This window comes from Otolemur garnettii, unplaced genomic scaffold, assembly GCF_000181295.1.
Source record: "Otolemur garnettii isolate 467f Iridium unplaced genomic scaffold, OtoGar3 scaffold00099, whole genome shotgun sequence".
In the NCBI taxonomy this organism is placed as follows: Eukaryota; Metazoa; Chordata; class Mammalia; order Primates; family Galagidae; genus Otolemur; species Otolemur garnettii.
Window position 1 is genome coordinate 4323940 of NW_003852494.1, and position 22453 is coordinate 4346392.

At 46.4% G+C, this 22453-nt stretch overlaps 2 protein-coding genes across 2 annotated transcripts in view; one reads left to right on the forward strand and one right to left on the reverse strand.

Annotated features, from left to right (window-relative positions):
• DNAH10 (dynein axonemal heavy chain 10) overlaps positions 1-17316 on the forward strand; it is a 161990-nt gene extending 144674 nt beyond the window's left edge. Inside the window, exons 64-78 of the mRNA XM_003796031.3 lie at positions 82-355; positions 6457-6561; positions 6955-7109; positions 7592-7746; positions 8838-9021; positions 10113-10313; positions 10979-11188; positions 11350-11445; positions 12127-12298; positions 12698-12829; positions 13010-13221; positions 13312-13479; positions 15160-15340; positions 16406-16551; positions 17078-17316. Coding sequence (XP_003796079.1) covers positions 82-355; positions 6457-6561; positions 6955-7109; positions 7592-7746; positions 8838-9021; positions 10113-10313; positions 10979-11188; positions 11350-11445; positions 12127-12298; positions 12698-12829; positions 13010-13221; positions 13312-13479; positions 15160-15340; positions 16406-16551; positions 17078-17224 — 2538 coding nt within the window. The 3' untranslated portion in view covers positions 17225-17316. The remainder of the gene's footprint in view (positions 1-81; positions 356-6456; positions 6562-6954; positions 7110-7591; positions 7747-8837; positions 9022-10112; positions 10314-10978; positions 11189-11349; positions 11446-12126; positions 12299-12697; positions 12830-13009; positions 13222-13311; positions 13480-15159; positions 15341-16405; positions 16552-17077) is intronic.
• Positions 17317-18212: 896 nt separating this feature from the next.
• CCDC92 (coiled-coil domain containing 92) overlaps positions 18213-22453 on the reverse strand; it is a 33704-nt gene continuing 29463 nt past the window's right edge. The window contains exon 4 of the mRNA XM_012809025.2: positions 18213-19599. Coding sequence (XP_012664479.1) covers positions 18830-19599 — 770 coding nt within the window. The 3' untranslated portion in view covers positions 18213-18829. The remainder of the gene's footprint in view (positions 19600-22453) is intronic.

A 22453-nucleotide genomic window follows, 5' to 3' on the forward strand; every position in this document is an offset into this window, starting at 1 on the left:
TTGCCATCCCCTGCCACTCCTATCCTCTGCCTATTTTCATAAGCCTTCCTGTTTCCAGGGTAACTTGCACCTTTTCTTCAGGTATCAGAGAAGCTCAGGCTGGCAGAGAAGACGGCCCTGGACATTGACAGATTACGAGATGGCTACCGGCCAGCTGCCAGGAGGGGGGCCATCCTGTTCTTCGTCCTGTCCGAGATGGCCCTTGTGAACTCCATGTATCAGTACTCCCTGATAGCCTTCTTAGATGTTTTTGGGTTCTCACTTAAGAAGTCGCTGCCCGACTCCATTCTCATAAAGCGATTAAAGAACATCATGGACACGCTGACTTTCAACATCTATAACTATGGCTGCACAGGTGATGAATATGAGCACGTGCAGTTTTGTTTGTGTAATATGGGGCTTTAAGGAAACCTGGTCTGTGAAATGGAAACTTATCAAAAGGCATTCTTTACTGTGACTCTTCACAAAGAGGAATGTTCAAAGCCCTGAATTTTAAGATAGCAGCTTGATTGAAATACAGTTCACATATGCCACATTCTCTCTTTAAAATGTACAATTTTATGATTTACAAATCAGAATTGTATAACCACCACCACTATGTAGTTCCAGAAGGCTTCCAGCAGCTCAGAATTGAAACCCCCTACCGAGGGGTTTAGCAGTCAAGCCCCATTCCCTCAGCCCTAGTCTCTGGAAGCTGCTAATCTCCTTTCTGTCTCTGTGGATTTACCTATTCTGGACACTTCCTATCAGTGGAATCCCACAGCATGTGGCTTCTCATGACGATGTCTCTCACACAGTGTAATGTGTACAAGGCTCATCCACGTTGGGAGCCGGTGTCAGTCCCTCATTCCTTTTTATAGCTGCATAATAATCAGTTGTATGGACAGAACACATCTCTAAAAATAGCCGGGCATTGTGGTGGGCACCTGTAGTCCCAGATGCTTGGGAGACCGAGGCAAGAGAATCGCTTAAGCCCAAGAGTTTGAGGTTGCTGTGGGCTGTGATGCCACAGCACTCTACCGAAGGAAACATAGTGAGACTCTGTCTCAAAAAAGAAAAAAAAAAAAAAAGGATTCCTTTTTAAAAGATAGACTTAATTCCATTATCGTGCCTAAAAATTAATAAATCTTTAACGTCATCATGTATCTAGTGTTCAAATGATCCCAGCTGTCTTGTAAGTTGTTGTTCATGTTCAAATCAGGACCCTGACAAAGTCTATAGACACTCATTACCCTTGTAATGTTGCTGATTGCATCTCTGTGGTATATTTAAAATGTGCCCCATCCTCTTTACTTCTTATAAATTTGTAACAGAGTTAGAATTGGGCAGATCCAGGTTCTGGTTCTGGTAAGAATACTTCATGTGTGGTTTTGTGTATTTCTATTAGAAATCACATAATTTTTTGTCTTTTTCTTTTTTGTGATGTCAACAGTCAATGAAAAGAATTTCCTAAGTCTGTTTATTTGTTAAGCATTATAAATGGTAACATTCTGACTCTTGTAATCATTCTGTTTTCATTAGGTAAAATGCTTTCTATTAAGAGAAACTGTTCTGTTCAACTATTTGGTTACTACGATGTGTAGTTCATATGGGGAGGGCAGATCAAATGTGATTGACTCTTTTCCTTTATTGTTTTTAATTTTTTTTATATGCTTACCATCTTGTGTAAACATATTTAGTATGTTTCAATACATCTCAGTAATTGTCCTTATTCATGTTCAAATTATCCTACCTTTGCACCTTTGGAGCGTTTTCAGGTTGGTTTATGAGTCCTTTTGCCCAAATCTGTAGTCTTTTGACAGTTTCCCCACTTTCTAGTGGGATAGGGTACTCCACACACATCATGGTTCTTTTTAGTAGGAAATGGTATTGAGAGACAAAAGTCCTTAGTGCTTTTTCATAGATTGAGCTAAGAAGCTTTAAAAATATACCATGAGTTCATAGTGCACCAGTATCTATCTCCTTTTCTCTTGCAAAACCTGATTTTCTTATTACATCAGTATACCCATTTGTTTATTTCACAGTATATACATATATGCATGCATGTACCCATATACAAATAGTCTCAGAATAACAAGTTCAACTCAGTAACCACCAATATGATTACTGAAAGCAGTTTATGATGTATTTTTGTCTCCAAAGGTATATATTGCTAGTTGAAAGTACAAACTGTTTTAATGTCACTCAGGATGGTTCCTGTGTGTGTATGCCACCAATTTGATATACTGTTAATGTTCATTTTTTTTTCATTTTGCCTTCAATTGTTAGGGATTTTTAAAATTAAAAACTTAAACATTTTATATGGTTACAAAGTCAAGATACTTTTAGGAAAGTCTTAAAAAGAATTACCTGCTTTCAGGGTGGACCAATTGCTCTCCACCCCAGCATTGTCATCGTGAGGCTCCCCTGTAACCTTTCTCTTGTGTTGATTCTCTTGTTTTCTGTTTCTTGTGTCTTCCTAATTTGTGTTTTACTCCTTATTTTGGTGGAGTACCTCTTCTAGTAGCTTCCTGAAAAAAAGGTGCATAGTTGGAAAATTTGGGGGAAACATATCTGAAAATATCTTTATTCTACTCTCGAATTTGATTAATAGTTTGGTTGGGTATAGAAATCTAGTTTTAAAAATTATTTTCATGCAGAATTTTACTTTCATTGTCATTATTGCAGTTAAGGAGTCTGAAGTTATTCTAATATAGATCCTTTTTGTTTTTAGGAACTTTTAGTATCTTGTTTTCTTATAAGATACCCTAAAATTTCATGATGATTTGGATTGGTTTAGATCTATTTCCATCCACTGTGATCTGCACTCAGTGGCCCATTTCAGTCTGTAAACTTACTTCCTTCAGTCTGCAAAATTTTCTTGAATTATTTGCTAGTTTCCTGTTCTCTAATTTCTCTATTTTCTTTTTCTAGAACTCCTATTATTTACATGGTGAACCTCCCTGGCTGATTTTCCAATTGCCTTTTCTTTTTTTTTTTTTTTTGAGACGGAGCCTCAAGCTATCCCCCTGGGTAGAGTGCCATGGCATCACGCTCACAGCAACCTCCAACCCCTGGGCTCAAGTGAGTCTCCTGCCTCAGCCTCCCAAGTAGCTGGGACCACAGGCGCCCGCCACAACGCCCGGCCATTTTTTGGTTGCAGCCATCATTGTTGTTTGGCGGGCCCGGGCTGGGGACTCAAACCCGCCACCTTAGGTGTACGTGGCTGGCGCCTTAGCTGCCCGAGCCACAGGCGCCGAGCCCCAATTGCCTTTTCTATTTTCTGTGTCCTTGTTTTGCTGCTTTTTTCTCTGGGAAATTTTTTTTACAAATTTATCTTATACTGCTTCTGCTGGGTGATTTATTTCTACTACCATTTTTTTAATTTTCAGGAACTCTTTTGGTTCTACCAATACTCTTTTCTTTTAAAAAAAAAATCATTCTATTCTTATTTCACAGAGAAACATAGTTCTCAGAAGATTCTGATAGTTTCCTAAACTTTTCTTACATGAAATTGTCTCTACTTCCTTGTAAGTCTCCTGCTCCCAGTTAATTTGTTTTGTCATCTGCATTTCGATTAGAAGCTTTCCTCAAATTCTTGTGATACTTGGTTGTCTATTCATACTTAAGAATAGAACTGAAAAGCTTATTGGAAAGTTCTGTGCTTGGATGGGATTGGCCAATTTGGGCTTCACTGGGTGATCTGGCTGGGCCGAATCTCAGAGGTCAATATATGTAGTTCTGTCCTTGTGAGACTCTTAGAATCCCTAAAGAAGAGTCTTCACCCTCTTCCTGAAATAAGTAATCTTGGCTGTCAACATTTTGGGGACCAAGTGAGAAAAGAAGGCTGGTGATTGCAACATTCATTACAAAAACTTTCATGTAAAGCTTTATTTTAATAATTGGTTTCCCTTCAACTGTTCCTGGTATTCTTCTATCCATAGAGACTCTGTTTTATCTTTTCCAAAGCTTTCTGAACTCCGTTTGGGTAGGGAGGACAGTCGCCCAGCAGCATGGAGTATGAGAAGGGATCTGGGACCTGACCATGTCTTAAATCAGTTGTCTGCCTGTCTTCTATTTTTAGCTCATATTCACCTCCACTTCCAGAGGTACTTGAAACTGCCAGTTGCTGAGCTTTTTATGAGTTCTATGATTTGCTTCTCGGCTTTATCTCCTCCTGATGTAAGAAGTTCTCACTTGTCCATCTGTCTTTAGCTGGCAAAAGTTTATTGCTATTGCTTTTCACCAATTTTCTTAGGGTTTATATCTTTTTTTAAAAAGTTCCATCTTATATTAGCAGATTTTTGGAAAGGGTTGAGAGAAACTCAGAACAACCATTTTTAACCAAAAGCCTACTGTGTACAGTGAGTCTTAGAAAGAGAGAGTCTTTGATAAGACACTGTCCTGTTAATGATGTTCTATATTCACTAGGGGTTGGCAAATTAGTTTGCTGGGACTGCCATAAGAAAATACCACAGACTAGGTGGCTTAAACTTAACAGAAATTTATTTTTTCATAGTTCCGGAGGTTGGAAGTCCAACATCAAGGTCTTGATAGATTTGGTTTCTCCTGGGGACTCTCTTCTGGGCTTGCCGATGCTGGTCTTCTGCTGTGTCCTCACCCGGTCTTCTGTGTGTGCATCTTGGTTGTTTCTATGTGTGTCCAAATTTCCTCTTTGTATAGGGTCTCTAACGAGATTGGGTTAGAGCCCACTCTAATGGTCTCATTTAAACTTAATCACTTATTTTAAGGCTCTATATCCAAATATAGTCATATTCTGAGGTACGGGGGGTTAGGGTATGAAGGTATTTGGGGGTGGGGATATAATTCAGCCAGTAACAATTTGACAAATAAAGAGGTTAGTCTTGTAGTGCTCACTTAAGAAGCCAACCCTCTAAATCAGTGGTTCTCAACTTTCCTAACACCGCGACCCTTTAATACAGTTCCTCATGTTGTGGTGACCTCCACACATGAGGAGTGGTGTCTACAGTTCCTAAGACCATCTGAAATATATGTTGTCCGATGGTCTTAGGAAACCCCTGCGAAAGGGAAACCCAAAGGGGTTGCAATCCACAGGTTGAGAACCTGTGCTCTAAATACATATAAAATAGAATTCAAATCACAAATTTGTCTTATGACACTTTTCCCCAAGAACACATTTCTTCTGTTATAAAACAAAAGAGAAGAAATCTAGTATTGTGTATCCATCAATGAAGAGTTTCTTGATGGAGAGTGCTTCCTTTGCAGTAGAGGCCGTAACCTGCAGTCTGCTGTCCAGATCTGGCCCACTACTTGCTTTTTATTGGGGCACTGCCACATCCTTTTGTATACATATTGTCTTTGGCTACTTTCACACAACAAAGGCAGAGCTTAGTAGTTATGACACAGACTACCTAGCTTGCAAACCCCAAAATATTAACTATCTGGCCCTTTATGGAGAGTTTGCCAGCACTTCTTTTTTTTTTTTTTTTTTTTTTTGAGACAGAGCCTCAAGCTGTCCCCCTGGGTAGAGTGCCGTGGCATTACAGCTCACAGCAACCTCCAACTCCTGGGCTCTAGCGAGTCTCCTGCCTCCGCCTCCCAAGTAGCTGGGACCACAGGCGCCCGCCACAACGCCCGGCTATTTTTTGGTTGCAGCCGTCATTATTGTTTGGCGGGCCCAGGCTGGGGATTCAAACCCGCCACCTTAGGTGTACATGGCTGGTGCCTTAGCCAGTTGAACTATAGGCGCCGAGCCTGCCAGCACTTCTTTTAGACTATAATGGACAAGAACTTACACTCTGGGTCAGGCAACCAGCCGACCTCCGAGAAGCTGGCTCTGTGCCCTTTCTATCCTCACTTGATTTTCCACCCTACTCCTCTCTTCTCAGGAGGGTATGATGAGGACTTCCTTCTGTAGACATGGCCATTTCAGTTGCAAGTGAAATGGTTCCTATAGGTTGTACTTGGCCATGACCTATAAGTTGAATCTATCTTTTTTTTTTTTTTTAAGAGACAGGGTCTTGTTCTGCCACCCAGGCTGGAGTGCAGTAACATGATCATGGCTCACTGCAGCCTTGAATTCCTGGGCTTAAGAGATTCTCCCACCTCGGCCTCTCAAAGTGCTGGGGCTACCAGCCAAGCCCATCTTTTTTGCATTTAGATATTCATGGACATTAGGTCCAAAGAGAGCTAACTGCATGCACTTTGAGTGTTTTGTTACATTTCTATTAAATTTAAGTACATTGTATGTAAGCAACTCAGGTTTTTTTTTTTTTTTTTTGAGACACAGTCTCACTCTGTCTCCCTGGGTACAGTGCTGTGGCATCATAGCTCACAGCAACCTCAGACTCTTGAGCTCAAGTGATTCTCTTTTCTTAGCTTCCCAGCTAGCTGGGACTACAGGCGCCCACCACAACGCCTGGCTAAGCAACTCAGATTTTAAAATGAAAAATAATTTTTTTTTTAAATCAATACCCATCTGGTGTTTCCCTACAGGATTGTTTGAGAGGCACAAGCTACTCTTTTCTTTTAATATGACTATCAAGATAGAACAAGCAGAAGGGAGAGTCCCCCAGGAAGAACTAGATTTCTTTTTAAAAGGTAATGAATTTGTTCGTTTTAGTCTTCCCAACTTCCTTAACCTATGTGGTATACGTGTATAAATTTGTTCCTTAAAACAACCAACAGTGAAAATTCTCCTTAAAACTTGGCTTCCAGCGGCACTGCTGTATTAAAACTTCAGTTGGTGGTCCCAGCTTCAGCAGTGGTTCTGGGTGTACTCAGAGCAGCCAGCCTTTGCCTCCGAGCTCCCTGAGGCTGGATGCCATGCTGAGCACCTGCTTGGGGGTCACTGGCAATAAGAGCCTGTTGGGGCTGCCTTCTCGTCCAATCTCTTTTCGGGAAGTGGATTTTTCCCCAAAGTAAAAGAAGTCAAAGTCCTGAGCTGACTGCTTTGCACAATGGCTGTTGCTTCTTCTCTGCTATTGTGTATAGGAAACATCTCCCTGGAGAAAAGCAAACGGAAAAAGCCCGGCACTTGGCTGTCTGACCAGGGATGGGAAGATATCATTCTTTTATCAGAAATGTTTTCAGATGAGTTTGGGAAGCTTCCTGATGATGTTGAGGATCATCAGACCATCTGGCAGGAGGTAAGCTCCTGTTCTCTTCCTCCTCCTTTCCTTCCCTACTCATCAGCAGTCTCTAGACTTAACTTGTGGCCCCACCCCTGTACGTGAGGATATACTACTTTGAGTAACACCTTCAGAGTGCAATCAGTGCTCTCTTACTCCCTGGATGGAATCTCCCTCTAGCTAATTCAGCTAGCTGTAGAGAACCTTCCATCCATCTGTCCACCCACCCGCACATCCATCCATCTGTCCATCTATCTGTCTATTCATCCATCTGTCCAAGAAGTATCTGTTGAACACTCACCAGGCACCACGTCCCCTGATGGGCACTGGAGAAGTTTACAGTTCCTCCCTGTCCAAAGTTTACAGTTTGAACTAGATGAGCTCACACATCTACACATTCTCATCTCTTTGCAATGGCTTTTGGCATCTTCACGTAAGGGGGCGGGGGGAGATGTCATTTCTGAGTTGATACCACAATGAATATTTTTTGCTTTTCCCAGTGGTATGACCTGGATTCACTGGAACAGTTTCCGTTCCCCTTGGGTTATGATAAAAACATCACCCCCTTTCAGAAGTTGCTTATTTTGCGCTGCTTCCGTGTGGATCGGGTATATCGGGCAGTGACCGACTATGTGACTGTAACAATGGGAGAGAAGTAAGTGTGTTGTTTGGTGTATTGCCCCTTTCGATGGGGTAGAAAATCTAACATTACCTCCACCTGGATACACAGAGAGCAGTAGCTGGCCAGCTTCCAAGGGGACCATCACAGCCCTGACTTTGAGCAATATTTGATAGTCACTCTAGAATAGCGCTATTCGACAGAAATAACATGTGAGCCACATTTGTAATTCCAAATCTTAGAGTAGCCACATTAGAAAAGAAACAGGTATAATTGGTTTTAGTAACATTTTATTTAACCGAATATTTAAAAAATGTCATTGTAATGTATAAAGATCATTGAGATATTTTACATGGTTTTTTTTTTTGTATTAAATCTTTGAAATCCTGTATGAATTCATACTAGCACACCTTCATTGGGTCGAGCCACCTTTTAAAGGCCTCATGGCCACCATACTAGACAGTGTAGTGCTAGCTCTGGGCATGAAGCTAGACAGATAGCTTGGGTTGCAAACTCACATGTACCTTCATGTACATGGGGTTGCAAACTCGGATGTACCTTCATGGCCAGCAGCAGGCCACATGAGTGAGTGAAAGAGGCTGGATGGGGTCCCAGGTCAGGGAGCAGTTGCCCCTAGCACCTGCTGACTGACATCAGATGGCAGTAGGGACCTAGAGTAGATAGATCCTCTGACTCTTTGAAAGAAGCTAGAAAGTCAGATTTTTACATGAAATCTCCCAATCTTTATGTGTTGGCAACTTAATTTTTTTGAAATGCCCACAAAACACAACATGTAAACCATTTTAGAACATGTGTGTGGAATTGCACATCCACCTGGAGGGCAAGCCAAGGCATCGGCTCAGCACATATCCACTGACCCAGCACACATATGTGGCATGTGCAAGTATGGGACAGAGAAGGCCCTGTCATTCTGAAGTTTGCCATCTAGGCTGAGAGATTTACACAGGAACTAGATTCTAAGACAAGGAAGGCTGTGCAGAGAGCTATGCCAGAGGAAGCGTCAAAAGGATCTGGACCCAGAGAGGAGACAGTACTCACTAGCAGGCTGGCCCCTAGCCTAGAGCCCTCTTCCTGGGAGGGCTTTCTAATTCCGTGTCTTTTGCCAGGTATGTGCAGCCCCCAATGATCAGCTTTGAGGCCATTTTTGAGCAGAGCACACCAAATTCACCTATCGTGTTCATCCTGAGTCCTGGCTCTGACCCTGCCAGTGATCTCATGAAATTAGCTGAGCGAAGTGGCTTTGGAGGAAATCGTCTCAAATTCCTTGCTATGGGTCAAGGTCAGGAAAAGGTAATTTGCTGTTGAAAGGAGCAAACTCTACACTTGAGGTCTTTGTTAGCAATGTGTTAACCTGGTTTTAAGCTCCACATATGAGCTGGCTGCATTTGTGATCTATGGAGCAGTAAGCGAACGTTGGAAAGCTGACAATGTTAATAATAGTTGTGATTTCACAATCTTGCAGGATCATTGTGCCCTGCTATTTTCAAAGCCCTTTCACATCCAGTCCTTACCTCCCTCAGTCTCTGCAGTGTTCCCGCTGTGGATCAGTATTATTATCATTGCCCCAGTTACATGGCTGAGGAAGTGGACCATGTGGGACAAAACGATGGTGCAAGTCTTGGGCCAGTAAGCTTTCTTTGCTACAGCCCTGCTTATCTGGACCATGCTGCACTCTGTTGGAACTTGCCACACAAATGCACTAAATGCATAAGTGTGGTGGTCACACATGAGGGCTCTGGGGTCAGAGGCACTGACTGCCAACCGTAGCTTGGCTGTGAACCGGCTGTAAGGCTCTGGGCCAGCCCCCCAATGCCACAAGCTCACCTGTGCAGTGATGATGACAATTCCAGGCTAGTGAGCCAAGGGCCCCAGCTAGGTAGAGCCAGCTCTCTCTAACCATGAGACTGAAATGAGCTATTATAATGTTGGCACTTGTGTAAGTTTTAAGTCATTTCAAAAACCAAAATTTTGTTCAAGTGTCTGGCTTGTTTATACTTTCAATGACATTGGGAGGGGACATTATGAGTGTTCCTTACCTGTGGTGGGTTTTAGTTGGTCTCTTGCAGCCCTGCTCCATGGGGTCATTGGGGTACAGGTGTGACTATGTGGGAGGGGCTCGAACTCTTAGGGCCGTGGAGGCCGATGGGTGCAAGATATACACTCATCTTCCAGGCTCTGAGAGCCCTGCCCTCAAACAGGCCACCTGAGGGTTTCTGAGATTGTTTCTTTGCCTCCCACTGTATTTCCTGGATCAGCTTTTTTTGGCCATTGCAGGAGAGGGTGGTCACTTCTCTGTGCACTGGGAGTGGGTCTCCAGAGAGCCCAGGGTCAGTGTGGCTTTGGGATTCCCAACTCTTTCCCCCACCCCTCCTTTGGTACAGTTGGCGCTGCAGCTGCTGGAGACGGCGGTGGCCCGTGGGCAGTGGCTGATGCTGCAGAACTGTCATCTCCTGGTCAAGTGGCTGAAAGACCTGGAGAAGGCCCTGGAGAGGATCACCAAGCCGCACCCCGACTTCCGCCTGTGGCTCACCACTGACCCCACTAAGGGCTTCCCCATTGGGATTCTGCAGAAGTCCTTAAAGGTCTGGCTTCAGGATAGACACTGATGTACCCATGTCACTAACGTTTTGCTGTGGGGGGTGTGTAGAAAAAGCCTCAGAGTGCTCTTGGAGACCGCATGGACACCCCTCCCCAAGCCCACCTTCTCCTCTCTTCAGAGGGAGCCACTGTCCTGAATTGGGTGTTTGTGATTCCTAAGCCTGTGTTTCTACTCTGGCACGTGTCCCTCACAATCCTAAGCCAGTTTTGTTTACTTGCATGTACTGAGCCTCCCCTTTATTGCTTGTGATAGACCCACCCACAGTGGCAGTGGCTGGGTGCAGAAGTTGAGTGGATTCCTTGCCTCGTGTAATCTCTAGGAATTCTTTTGGAAAGGTTTTGTCATCTCTCTCTCTCAGGGGCCGATGGACGGTGTAACTGCTTTCATTTTCTAGTTGAGGATCCCATGGTTCACAGAGAGGTCAAAGAACCTTCACAGGGTCCCTCGACAAGCAGGAGCAGAAGTAGGACATCTAGTCCTTTAACTTTTTTATCTGGGCCCTTGACAAGAGACTTTGACTATTGGGGAACTAGGACATTTGGCTCCGAAAAGATAGAGAAGCCAGAGCCTGCTCTTTGCACTCTCCTCAAGCGGTACTAGAGGCCTGCAGTTTCCATGGGGGGGGGGTTCTTTTTTTCTCTTCTGAAGGTTGTCACGGAGCCGCCCAATGGGCTGAAACTGAACTTGAGGGCGACCTACTTTAAGATCTCTCATGAGATGCTGGAGCAGTGCCCACACCCTGCCTACAAGCCCTTGATCTATGTGCTGGCGTTCTTCCACGCTGTGGTGCAGGAGCGCAGGAAGTTCGGGAAGATTGGCTGGAATGTGTATTACGACTTCAATGAGTCTGACTTCCAGGTGAGAGCTTGGCTGTCTCGTCCCTAGGAAGATATTTCCCTAGTGGGCTGTCTGCGCCCTGCCCTTTCCTCCAAGTCTGACAGTGGCAGAGTTTTGCCTGCCCACCTTTTCAGTAAATAGGATGTGAATGATTTAACTAGGCCTGCTTTTCTTCTTTCAAGGTCTGCATGGAAATTCTGAACACATACTTAACTAAGGCCTTCCAGCAGCATGACCCAAGGATCCCGTGGGGTAGCCTCAAGTACCTAATTGGAGAGGTAGGAGTGCCCAGAGAGGGCTGTGATGGGGCTGTAGCCTTCTGTCTTGGTCCTCTGAGCCCTTTTGCTCTTGCTCACCTTCTGCTGAAGGCCCCTCAGGTTTCTGTGAAATTCTTACCTGGTCCTGGTTGTTCTTTGTCCTAAATGAGTTCCATTCAAACAGAGGTGCCCTAAGCTGGATTCTTGGCCCAAGGCACAGGCCAGGTACCCTTAAGGACCCTGCCTAGCCAGGCATGGAAGGCCACTCCGGAGACCACTGCTTTTTAAACAGATCTCTCAGGAAAGCTTTCCTGGTGGTCTGCATATGGGTCGGATGATGACGTCAATTCCAAAGACAAAAGTGGCTGCTGTTTTTTTGGGTTGTTTTGGTGTTTTGGTTGTTTTGTATGTGTTGGAGACTTTCCTCATGGCCTGCTGGCCTCTGGTACTTTGTCAAGGCTGCTTATCACCTTGAGCTCCATCCCTTGGAAAACCAACAAAGCCACAGTATGATTTATAAACAAGTCCTCTTGCACGCATTGGCCCCAAAGTTTGAGTCAACAGGTTTGAGCTGCACAGTGGCAGGACTGCAAGGAGAATGAATTTGGTCTTGAACCTGGGTGAGCCTCTGGCTCTGGGGGGCCTGGGTTGCACATAATAGGTTCTGGGTTCCTGGTTGGCTCTTACCCCCTCTGATTTCAGGTCATGTATGGAGGGAGGGCCATTGACAGCTTTGATCGCCGTATCCTGACTGTCTACATGGATGAATACCTGGGAGACTTCCTTTTTGATACTTTTCAGCCATTCCACTTCTTTTGTAACAAGGAAGTGGACTATAAAATCCCTGCTGGTGATGTAAAGGAAAAATTTGTTGGTGAGCTTTCTCAAAATGAAAAAGCATTTGTTTTCTGTGGTTGCCTTGGTAGCTTTTGCAACCCCTGTGCTCCTGGGGTGCCTTAGCTGGCCAGGTGTGGTCTGTTAAGCCTGCTAGTTTCCTCCTAGCCTCAGAGCTGACAGTTCAGATTTCCCACCTTGGAACCATGGTAAATATATCCGATTCTGTCTGGAAGGGCAGAGTAGCCACTGAGCCATTTTCATAAATGATAAACATACAGCTGGACTGGGTGTGGTGGTATAGAAATTTTAGTTGAAAACGTGTTACCTAGTAAGCAGTGGAAATTAGACTCAGATGTTTGGGGATTTTGAGGCTCTGGGCCCTCCAAAATCAAAGGTGGCTTGATGCTGCTACCTCTGTTGTTCTCTGTGATCATAGAAGCCATTGAGGCCCTCCCACTTGCTAACACACCTGAAGTGTTTGGCCTTCATTCCAATGCCGAGATTGGATATTACACACAGGCGGCTCGGGACATGTGGACTCATCTCCTGGAGCTACAGCCTCAGACGGGTAAGTCTGCTCAGAGGAGCACATACGTTCTGATTAGGGTCTTGCAGTGTCAACACAGGTGCTACTGGCTGGTTCTTGGAGCTGTCCCATGTTGCTGTGCCCTTCCTAGAGCCAGGAGGCCCAGAATGCCCCATGTTCACCTGGATGCCTTACTTACTCTAAAAAGTATCCGGGTTTTAGGGGAATCCAGCAGTGGCATCAGCCGTGATGATTACATTGGCCAAGTGGCCAAGGACATAGAAAACAAGATGCCCAAAGTCTTTGACTTGGACCAGGTCAGGAAGCACCTTGGCTTCGCAATCTCCCCCACGTCAGTAGTGCTCTTGCAGGAGCTGGAGCGCTTCAACAAGCTCGTGGTACGGATGACCAAATCTTTGGCTGAACTTCAAAGGGTGAGTATATTTCTCTTGTGTAGGTTGCTGCTTCAGTGTAGCACCTGATTTCTGACATAGTCTTGCCTATTTGCCCTTGATTCTAAATAGGCCTTGGCTGGAGAGGTTGGAATGAGCAGTGAGTTAGATGATGTGGCCAGGTCTCTTTTTATTGGGAATATCCCTAATATCTGGAGAAAGCTTGCCCCTGACACCTTAAAGTCCCTTGGAAACTGGATGGTCTACTTCCTACGACGGTTTAGCCAGTACACGCTGTGGGTGAGTGATGCAACACTATCTCTCTGCTGGGTCAACGTGGACTTCCTCAAACCACCTCTCAACAACTTCTGCCCATTCCCCAGCAGAAGGATAAATTCTGTTAAAATTTATTGGGTGCTCTAGAAATGTTCTTAGATTCTATAAGTATATGTATATATTCCATTTTTCCTTCTCTTTTTTGTTTTTAAGACTTTTTATTTTTGAGATGGAGTCTGTCTTTGTTGCTGGAGTGCAGTGGCATCATCATAGCAACCTCAAATTCTTTGGCTCAAGTTATCATGCTTTAGCCTCCTGAGCAGCTGGGACTATAGGCACCAGCCACCACACCTAGCTAATTTTTCTATTTTTAGTAGAGACAGGGTTTCACTCTTGCTTGGATTGGTTTCAAACTCCTGTGCTCAAGTGATCCTCCTGCCTCGGCCTCCAGGGTGCTAGGATTATAGGTGTGAGCCACTGTGGCAGGCCTATTTTTAAGACTTTAAAGCATACTCTATATCAAGCATCCTCAAACTACGGCCTGTGGGCCACATGTGGCCCGCCTAGGACATTTATCTTGCCTGCCGGGTGTTTTTGCTGCCGCTGCCTGTTCTGCTTAGCAGCCGACTCATCCCGGGGCCCACAGTCCCCCTCCAGTGGTCTGAGGGACAGTGAACTGGCCCCCTGTTTAAAAAGTTTGAGGACCCCTGCTCTATATACTTGATTATTTTGTCTAAGAGAATATCTTGGCATTGTTTCATACTAGGATATAGTGATCTAACTCATTCTTTTTAGAGTACTGGTTACCATATATATATATATATTTGCTAAAACAAACAACATTCTGGTGCATGTCTGTGAATACAGGTATGAGTATATTCTATGAGTAAATTCCAATAATGCAGTTGGATCAAAGAGTGTATACATTTAACTTTTGACAGGTCCTCTCAGATGGTTCTTTAGAAGAGTCCAAATCTCCATATATGATTAGGATTCTTTTCTCACCCCTCTACAACACTGTATATTCTTTTTTTTTGAGATACAGTCTCACTTTGTCACTCTCGGTAGAGTGCTGTGGTGTCACATCTGTATATTCTTAATATTTTGGATCGCTGTCTCCCTGATGGGTGAATAGTATCTCATTGTTTTGCTTTGCATTCTGTAATTACTGAGTGTATTTCACATGCTTACATTTTCTTTTTCTGTGAATTATTTTCATACCTCAATTTCATTTTTATTGTCTCCATCTTTTTCATTGATGTTTAGGAGCTCTTAGTATGTTAAAGAAATTAGCCCTTCATCTGCTAGTGCTGCACATGTTTTTCCCAGCTTGTCCTGAGTCTTAACTTTTTATGTTATTTTTTCTATAGAAAAGTTTTAAATTTTGTGGTCACATATATTAGTTTTTTTTTTTTTAAGGCTTCTGGGATTCATATTTCCCACTTCATGATTATGAAAACATCCTTTGGAGATTTCATCCAGTAGTTTTGTGGCTTTATTTTGTTTTATAGCTCAATCTTTGATCCATCTGGAATTTGGTAGTCCGGCTTATTTCCCAAGTGGGCTGCCTGTTGTGCTGACACCATCTTTTTGCCACTAAGGTGAAATATACCTTTACCACATGCTGTACTTCTATAGCTGGCTTTGACCCTGGCAGGTGATGGCCGTGCCAGGCTCCCACCATTTGCCCCTGGCTCCTTCCAGGTCACCGAGAGTGAACCCAGTGTGATGTGGCTCTCAGGGCTGCATATCCCAGAATCCTACCTTACGGCTCTGGTGCAGGCCACCTGCCGGAAGAATGGCTGGCCCCTGGACCGTTCCACCTTGTTCACACAAGTGACCAAGTTCCAAGAAGCAGATGAAGTGAACGAGCGGGCAGGACAAGGTACGGTCAGCTGGCTGTGCGCCCACTGGTCTCCCTCAGGGTTTCTTTCCCTGAGACAACCCCGGCTCAAAGGCACAAGCATAGTGTGCACCAGAATGCACAGGTCCTGTTCAGGAGCCATTCATGTGTGCACTGCCCATGGCTTGGTGCTGCTGAGGGTGCATACACAAGTTCTCATCCACTGTCTCCATTGACACCTGGGGTTCTCAAGGCAGACCTGAACCATGTCCACCCTGCTAGTTTGTGGGGAATGAGCTCCTACATCAGAGTTGCTCTTGCTAAGAATTAGTTCAACAGGTGGCTTCCCTGTAAACCTGGGGCCAGGGGCATGGGAGCCAGAGCACAAAGTGGACTAGCTTGGTTGGGACCATTAGATTATGCTATAACTTCAGGTCCCTTAGACATTGGTTACTGACTATGCAAACGATAGCTAGAAACTACTATTTTTGTGGGGCCATGTTGCATTAGAGGCCATTTAACTGCAAGGAAAAAATACTCCCGAGCTAGTTTAAGGAGTGTGTATTTTCAGCAAAGCTTCGGGCCTCTCATAGGTCCCAGCAACAGGCGTCCAGCAGGTTCTCGGGAACAGGCAAGTGTCCAGGCTGCCACTCTCTGGGGCTAAGTGATTGTCCTCTTTTCTGCTGATCTCTGCACATCTGCTGCACCCTTTTCCCCAGAGATGACTCCCTCTGTGAGGCTTCAGCTTCTAGAGCCACTTAGCTCACAGGGGAGCTAGGGTTGCCATGGTGCCCACTGACTCCAGTGCCACTTGTCTTTGTAGCCTGAGGGCCCAAGTGTTCTAAGTCTGTAGCTTTGAAGCCACATACCTGTGGAGAGGATCTGCTGGGGAGAGGGGACCATCCCTCATCCATGTCTTTGGGACCATGAGGGAGGTTATGGGGTCTACAGTGTCTCCTGTCTGGGCTGTCCCTCTAAAAGGGAAAGTGGGCAGAACAGAAATGGAGAAAGGCCTGGGCTGTGTCCTTGGTGCCTTGGGCAAGTGCTATCAGTGCATGGCAGAGTATGGATGCCTTTGCACATAGCTCCTCTTCCCGGTATCTCTAGGATGCTTTGTCTCAGGACTGTATCTAGAAGGTGCTGACTGGGATTTAGAGAAAGGATGTCTTATCAAGAGCAAACCCAAGGTGCTGGTTGTGGACCTGCCAATCCTGAAGGTCATCCCCATTGAAGCCCATCGCCTCAAACTGCAGGTGAAGGCCCGCTCTCTCCTCTGATGTCAGTCCCCTGTGGTAGTGACAGCTGAGGTAGTTTCCAATGGCCATGCCTTTAAAAACAGGGGCTGTTAACCTTTGTGGGCTGGGGAGGCCTTGGAGATATGATACAAAGCAGTGGAGCTACTTCTGAGGAAGACACACAGATGCATGTACATATGTGTGATCATTCCACAAGTGTCAGGTTCAAGTTTAGATCCTACGGTCTAGCCTTGCTGAGACTCCCTCTCTTCTTGTGAAATTCTGTGGAGATGGTTTGAATTACAAAGTAGTGACACATGGTGTGGACAGCAGGTGTCCTCTCTTTGCCCCAGCCAGGATCCACGATTAACAAGTGTATCTGTGTGAAGCCCAGTCCCCATTAAGTTGGTGGTGGGTGGCCTTTGTTCTCAGATGCAGCCTTGCTCCAGGGCTTGCTGCCCTTAGATTAGCCAGGGACAGGAGCCTACAGGAACTTTTTCAAATCCTCTCTCTGTGGAGCGTCTCACCTGCCTTTCCCTTGCAGAATACCTTCCGGACCCCTGTCTACACCACCTCCATGAGAAGGAACGCTATGGGAGTTGGCTTGGTTTTTGAAGCTGATCTCTTTACCACAAAGCACATTTCTCACTGGGTGCTACAAGGGGTATGCCTCACCCTCAATTCTGATTAAGATTTGGGAAAAGAAAACTGGATAACAAATCCTGAGCTGGGGGTTAGTGGGGAATGCTCTGGGGCTTGGAGAAGGAGGATGTTGTTTGCCGTCATTTCTTGGGGCCTCTCAAGGGGCAGGAAGAGATTTACAATGATCTTCCTTACATTGGAAATCAGCCATTTAAATCTTTCTATACAAATTAACCTGATGGTTTTGAGCTATTTTTTTTCCTTTCAGAATTTTATATATTCAAAAAGTAAATACTAGAGAGCATTTTAAGATGAGTTGAGTTTTCTTTTCATTCTCAGAGGAAACACTTGATTAAGCAGAAGTGCCTGGCATATCACTGGCCCAAATGAGAGTCCTAATGTAAATTTCCAAATGGGTGTTTTTGACAGTCCAGGTCTGTTTCAGCAGATGCTCCTCAGAAGGCTGAGGCTGCTGGGGGAGGGATTCCAGGCAGACCCCTTCTCTGTGAGCTGATGGCAGGCAAGGCTGATGAGGCCAGACACAGAGAGGAGGTGGCCAGAATCATCTACAGCCACTTCTCCCCATTCCAGAACTGTGGCCTCAGGTCCTTTGGCTCTGACTTGCCAGGTATTCATAAGGCTGTTGAGCTTATTTAATTCCTGTGCTTTTAGCCCCAACCTGCTGAGTTTATTTGGGGTTGGGCACAGACTTGGAACCTCGGGAGCCAGTGGCCACTGGGTACCGGCTCTGTGTTCTCTGAGCCTGGCCTGGATCCCTGGCCAAGCCGGCTGGAGGCAAGGAGTAGCTTTTACTCCAAGAGGGAGGGGCAGGGTTGAACACTGCAGGAGAGAAGGGCAGAGACCAGTCCCAGCAAAAGAGGCTTCAGCCAGACCCTCAGAAGTACAGACAGTGGAAGGAATAGCTCTGGGCTGGGAGAAGGTAGTAGTTACCGCCGGGACCTGCTGTTTCTCCCCCTCCCGTGATCTCCTTCCAGCCCTCCCTTGGGATTTAATAAAAGACACAAAACAGAAAGAAGGCAGGTTTAGAAAATAAAGTTTGTTGGGATCTTAAACATTTTGGATAAAACTAACAAAAAATATGAACACACGTTCAGGTTGTGGTGCTATGAGGAGTAAAACTTCATCTTATTTAGTTCCTTTAGATACACACACAGTTGCTTGGTGATCGGTGCCGCCCTGGGAAAGGTCTGTTGGGAGGTTACTAAGTCTCCAGGAGGGAGCAGGGGTGCTCCAGACAGGCTGCCCTGGAGCCTGGGGAGGGAGGTCAAGGTTGATATGTGTTGCTCCCACTTTGTAATTAGGCATGAGAATATCTGATTTCATGAACATCGAGTAGTGATGCAGCCCGAGGCCTGTGCTCTGCCCACAAGTGCACTTAGCTCACATGGAGTGGGATTAGAAGCAAGCGAGCTGCACGCAGGTGCCTGGCCACAGCAGTTGGTAAATATGTATTCTGCAGCAGGGACACGATCATATTTTGCTGTCAGTAAGAGGACAAGAAAAGCAGAAGGAGAAGAATTGGTAGACGGGTCTGAAAAAAAATTTGGCATGCATGGGAAAAAAATAAACAGAAGGTGTGAATGAGTGTTTTCTAGTGGTGCTCACAGTGCGACGAAGCCGAGGGGCCATGGCCTCAAACAGTTCTGTCCGTGCCTGGGTGCTTTCTCACAGCTTTGCCTCCGTTCACCTGGTCGACCGCCAGTGTCTCCACCTCAGGCTGCGCCTGCGGTGGGGCCACATGGTGGATCCGGTGGGCCACTCCCACGTGGGCCTTGTGCTGCTTATCGCGGGCTGGGCTGTGCTGCTCACTGGTGCTGCGCTCGGAGGCAATGGGCGGTATGAGAGGCCGCTCTTTGAGGTGGACCTCCGCGGACTCCCGGGCCAGCAGGAATGGGGTGGGGTCAGGCATGGCATCTACCGGTTCCCGCAAAAGTAGTTTCCGGCTCTCAGCCCCAAATCTGTAGACCTCTTCGAATTCCGGGTGCAGGGGAGCCGAGAGACTCTTCTTCATGCGGCGGCGAGGCGTTTCGGGCAGCTTGTCTTTGGGAGGTGCCGGCTTATAGCTGGCCAACACGGGACTCCCTGACGGGCTGGCGTCTGAGGTCCCACTGGAGCTCAGGAGCTTCTTCTTGGTGGCATGCAGCTGGGAGGTCAGGTAGGCGATGGTGCCCGCCCGCTGCTCCAGCTCACTGGACAGCAGGTTCAGCTTGTGGCTCTTCACCTTCAGCTCCTCCAGGTACTTGCGTTCACGCTCACGGATGGTGTTCTCCAGTACTGTGATCATGGCGTCCTTCTGCTCCAGTTCCTTTAACAGCTCCGCGTTCTCGTCCCCTTTGACTTTCAGCTGAGCTTCCAGTTCCTCACACCTTTTCTTCAGTTCACTGCTTCTAGAAGACCCATCGCCTACAAGAAGAAGTCGAGGCAGCAGGTGAAGAACCCACTAGACGGAGGCAGCGCCATGACGCCTGGGGGCAGGCGTGGGCAAGGGCTGTGTCACAGCCACCTCGAGAGGCTGGGCAGGGGAAGGCCAGGCCCTTTCCAGCTCTCACTTCACTAGCTCATTGCATAAAAGAATGTGTCCCAATTTTAAACTTGCTGAAGTTCAAACAGGCAATTTTAGGTAGTGGTAAATCCCTGCTACATTCAAAACACTGTTTTGAAACTCAAATGTAATAATTCTTGTCTAAGACACAAATACTCCTTTTTTTTTTTTGAGATGGAGCCTCAAGCTATCCCCCTGGGTAGAGTGCCATGGCATCACGCTCACAGCAACCTCCAACTCCTGGGCTCAAGCGAGTCTCCTGCCTCAGCCCCCCAAGTACCGGGACTACAGGCGCCTGCCACAACGCCCGGCCCACGCCTGGCCATTTTTTTTGGTTGCAGCCATCATTGTTGTTTGGCAGGCTGGGCTGGGGATTCGAACCCGCCACCTTAGGTGTATGTGGCTGGTGCCTTAGCCGCTTGAGCCACAGGCGCAGAGCCACAAATACGCTTAAGAGAGGTCAAGATGTCACATTTCCTTCGCTTCTGGTTTCCTCTCATGGCCTCTCATCCTCTCCCGCCTCCTACTTAGAGAGTGAGGCTTCCCTGTCCCTGTGTCCACCCTGACACCAGGGGCCGCTGCCTAGTTCTGCTGCCCTGTGTACCTGCCCTCACCCTGCCTGCTGCACACATCACCACCCCACCACCTCTGCTCATTTAGTGACCTGTAGACCTTGTCCCCAGCTGTCTGCACTCACACCTGCTGGCTAAACTCCAGACCCAGTGCTATGACTCTGCTTGTCCTCATATTGCCTGGCTGGCCTTCCTCCTCACCTGGCTCCTAGGAAGTTCTTTCTAGACTCTTCCTAGCTGTTCTAGAATAAACTTTGAGTCAGCTCCTGAGTCAGCATCTCCTGAGTGCCAGTTCTCCCAGTGATGGTCCTTCAAATGTAAATAGATGTTCCACTTCCCACATTGCTATCTTCCTAGCTAGACTGAACCGAGACATTCCATAGGCTACTTATGGCCCTTCCCTCCCCAGCTCTGCTCATGCCCCCATGGCCTGTGTCAGCTCTTGGCAGACTTATCTAGCTCTTCTGCTCCCTGCTCCTGCTCCCTAGCCTTGCTCTGGCCCCTCTGGTCACTCAAATCCATCTAGCATTTAGGAAGCTTGGTCACCCTTTCTACTCTGCTGTTCAAACATGGCTCCTCATTACCTGATAAAATCTGAACTGCTAAACAGCCTTCATTTCCTTAGTGTCCCAGTGTTACCTGCTCCCACCAGCAGCCCTGCCATCCACCTTGCCCTCTTATTATTTCTTTATCATAACTTCTGTCCTCTGAGCAAACTTCAGACCTGTGTCCATCCCCTTGAGCAAAACTCACTGCCTGAGGCCCCGCCCATGTTCTGGCCTGAGCTGGCCGACTTTCCTGAGCCTCTGCTGTCTTCAGAGCCTCTGTCTCTTTGAGTCCCCTAGCATTTCCCCACTGGCCTGAGCTGGCAGCTTTTGTAACATGTTCTATCATCCAGACACATAGCTTCTCAAGGCCCTATGGCGGATTGTACTTGTTTTGTGCAGGGCTTCTTAGGATTGGGCAGAGTTTGGGAAGCACCAATGTAAAGCAATGATGTTCACTCCGGGGAGGGCAGACGCCCCACCAGAGCCTCATGAGGAGGGGCTTTCCATTGCCTCCACACTGAGATATACCCCGAAAACCATTACCATAGAGACCCTGCTACTGCTGAGAGGACCATACCAGGTGAGCGGGTGGCCCTGAGACTCAGGGTTGAGAACGTCAAGTGGAGAAGCCAAAGGATAAAACTATGCATTTACAGATTAGCCTGGGCCAAGAGGGGACAGGGAGGGAGGATGCCATGGTTTCCATGACATGGGGAGTGGAGGCTGGGCCCCCAACATTAGGTTGAAATCTGGATTTCTGGAGGCCCAACTCCTGGCCTCAGGGCCTATGGGACGGAATCCTGGTATCCCTCCTCTATAGGCAGAACCTGAGGGTCGGCTCCTGTTGCAAGCCCTTAGAAGTCTGGCCATGCCTTCTCTACCACACACAGATGAAAAGATGTCCTGGCTCCTGAAAGGAGCACTTAAGAGACTGTAATGTGAATTACACAAGGGGAAAACTCAGTGCTCAGTAATACACCAGAACTGGAAATAGTCCATGTTTTTTACAAGGAATTGGACGCTCTTGTGAATAATAACTACCATCGTGAAGCCTATAAGCACACATCTTGCCTCACATAGTCTGCATTCTCTAAATCGCCACACTGTTCTGAGTTTGCTATTTGTAATAGGCACAGAGGACCCTGGCAAGGCCCAGGCTGCTGTCTCTCCACTCTTGGCTGCCATCAGACTGACACCCCTTGGGATTCCCCAATGTCTCAGAGGTTTCCAGTTGGGGGAAGCATTTCTGGGGCTGCAGTCAGGAGAAAGACAGTCATTGATCTTCTCTGGGCCACCTTATACAGTGATCACTCACCCAGCCAGTATTTAGAGAGCACCTGCTCTCTTCCAGGGCCCTTGCTAAGGTGTAGGGCCTGGGTAGGGGTATGTTCTGCCTACGTGTTGCTGCTCCTCCTCTTGGGTTTAAATCACATCTATTTTTATGTCTTGATTACACAAGAAACATATGCATTGTGGAGAAGTCAGAAATCTAAAAAAGCATAATAGACACTCCAAATATATGCATTAATCAAAAGAAAATTACTCATTATCCTGCCCACTGATAACCGCTTATAACACTGAGGGGTCCAAACATC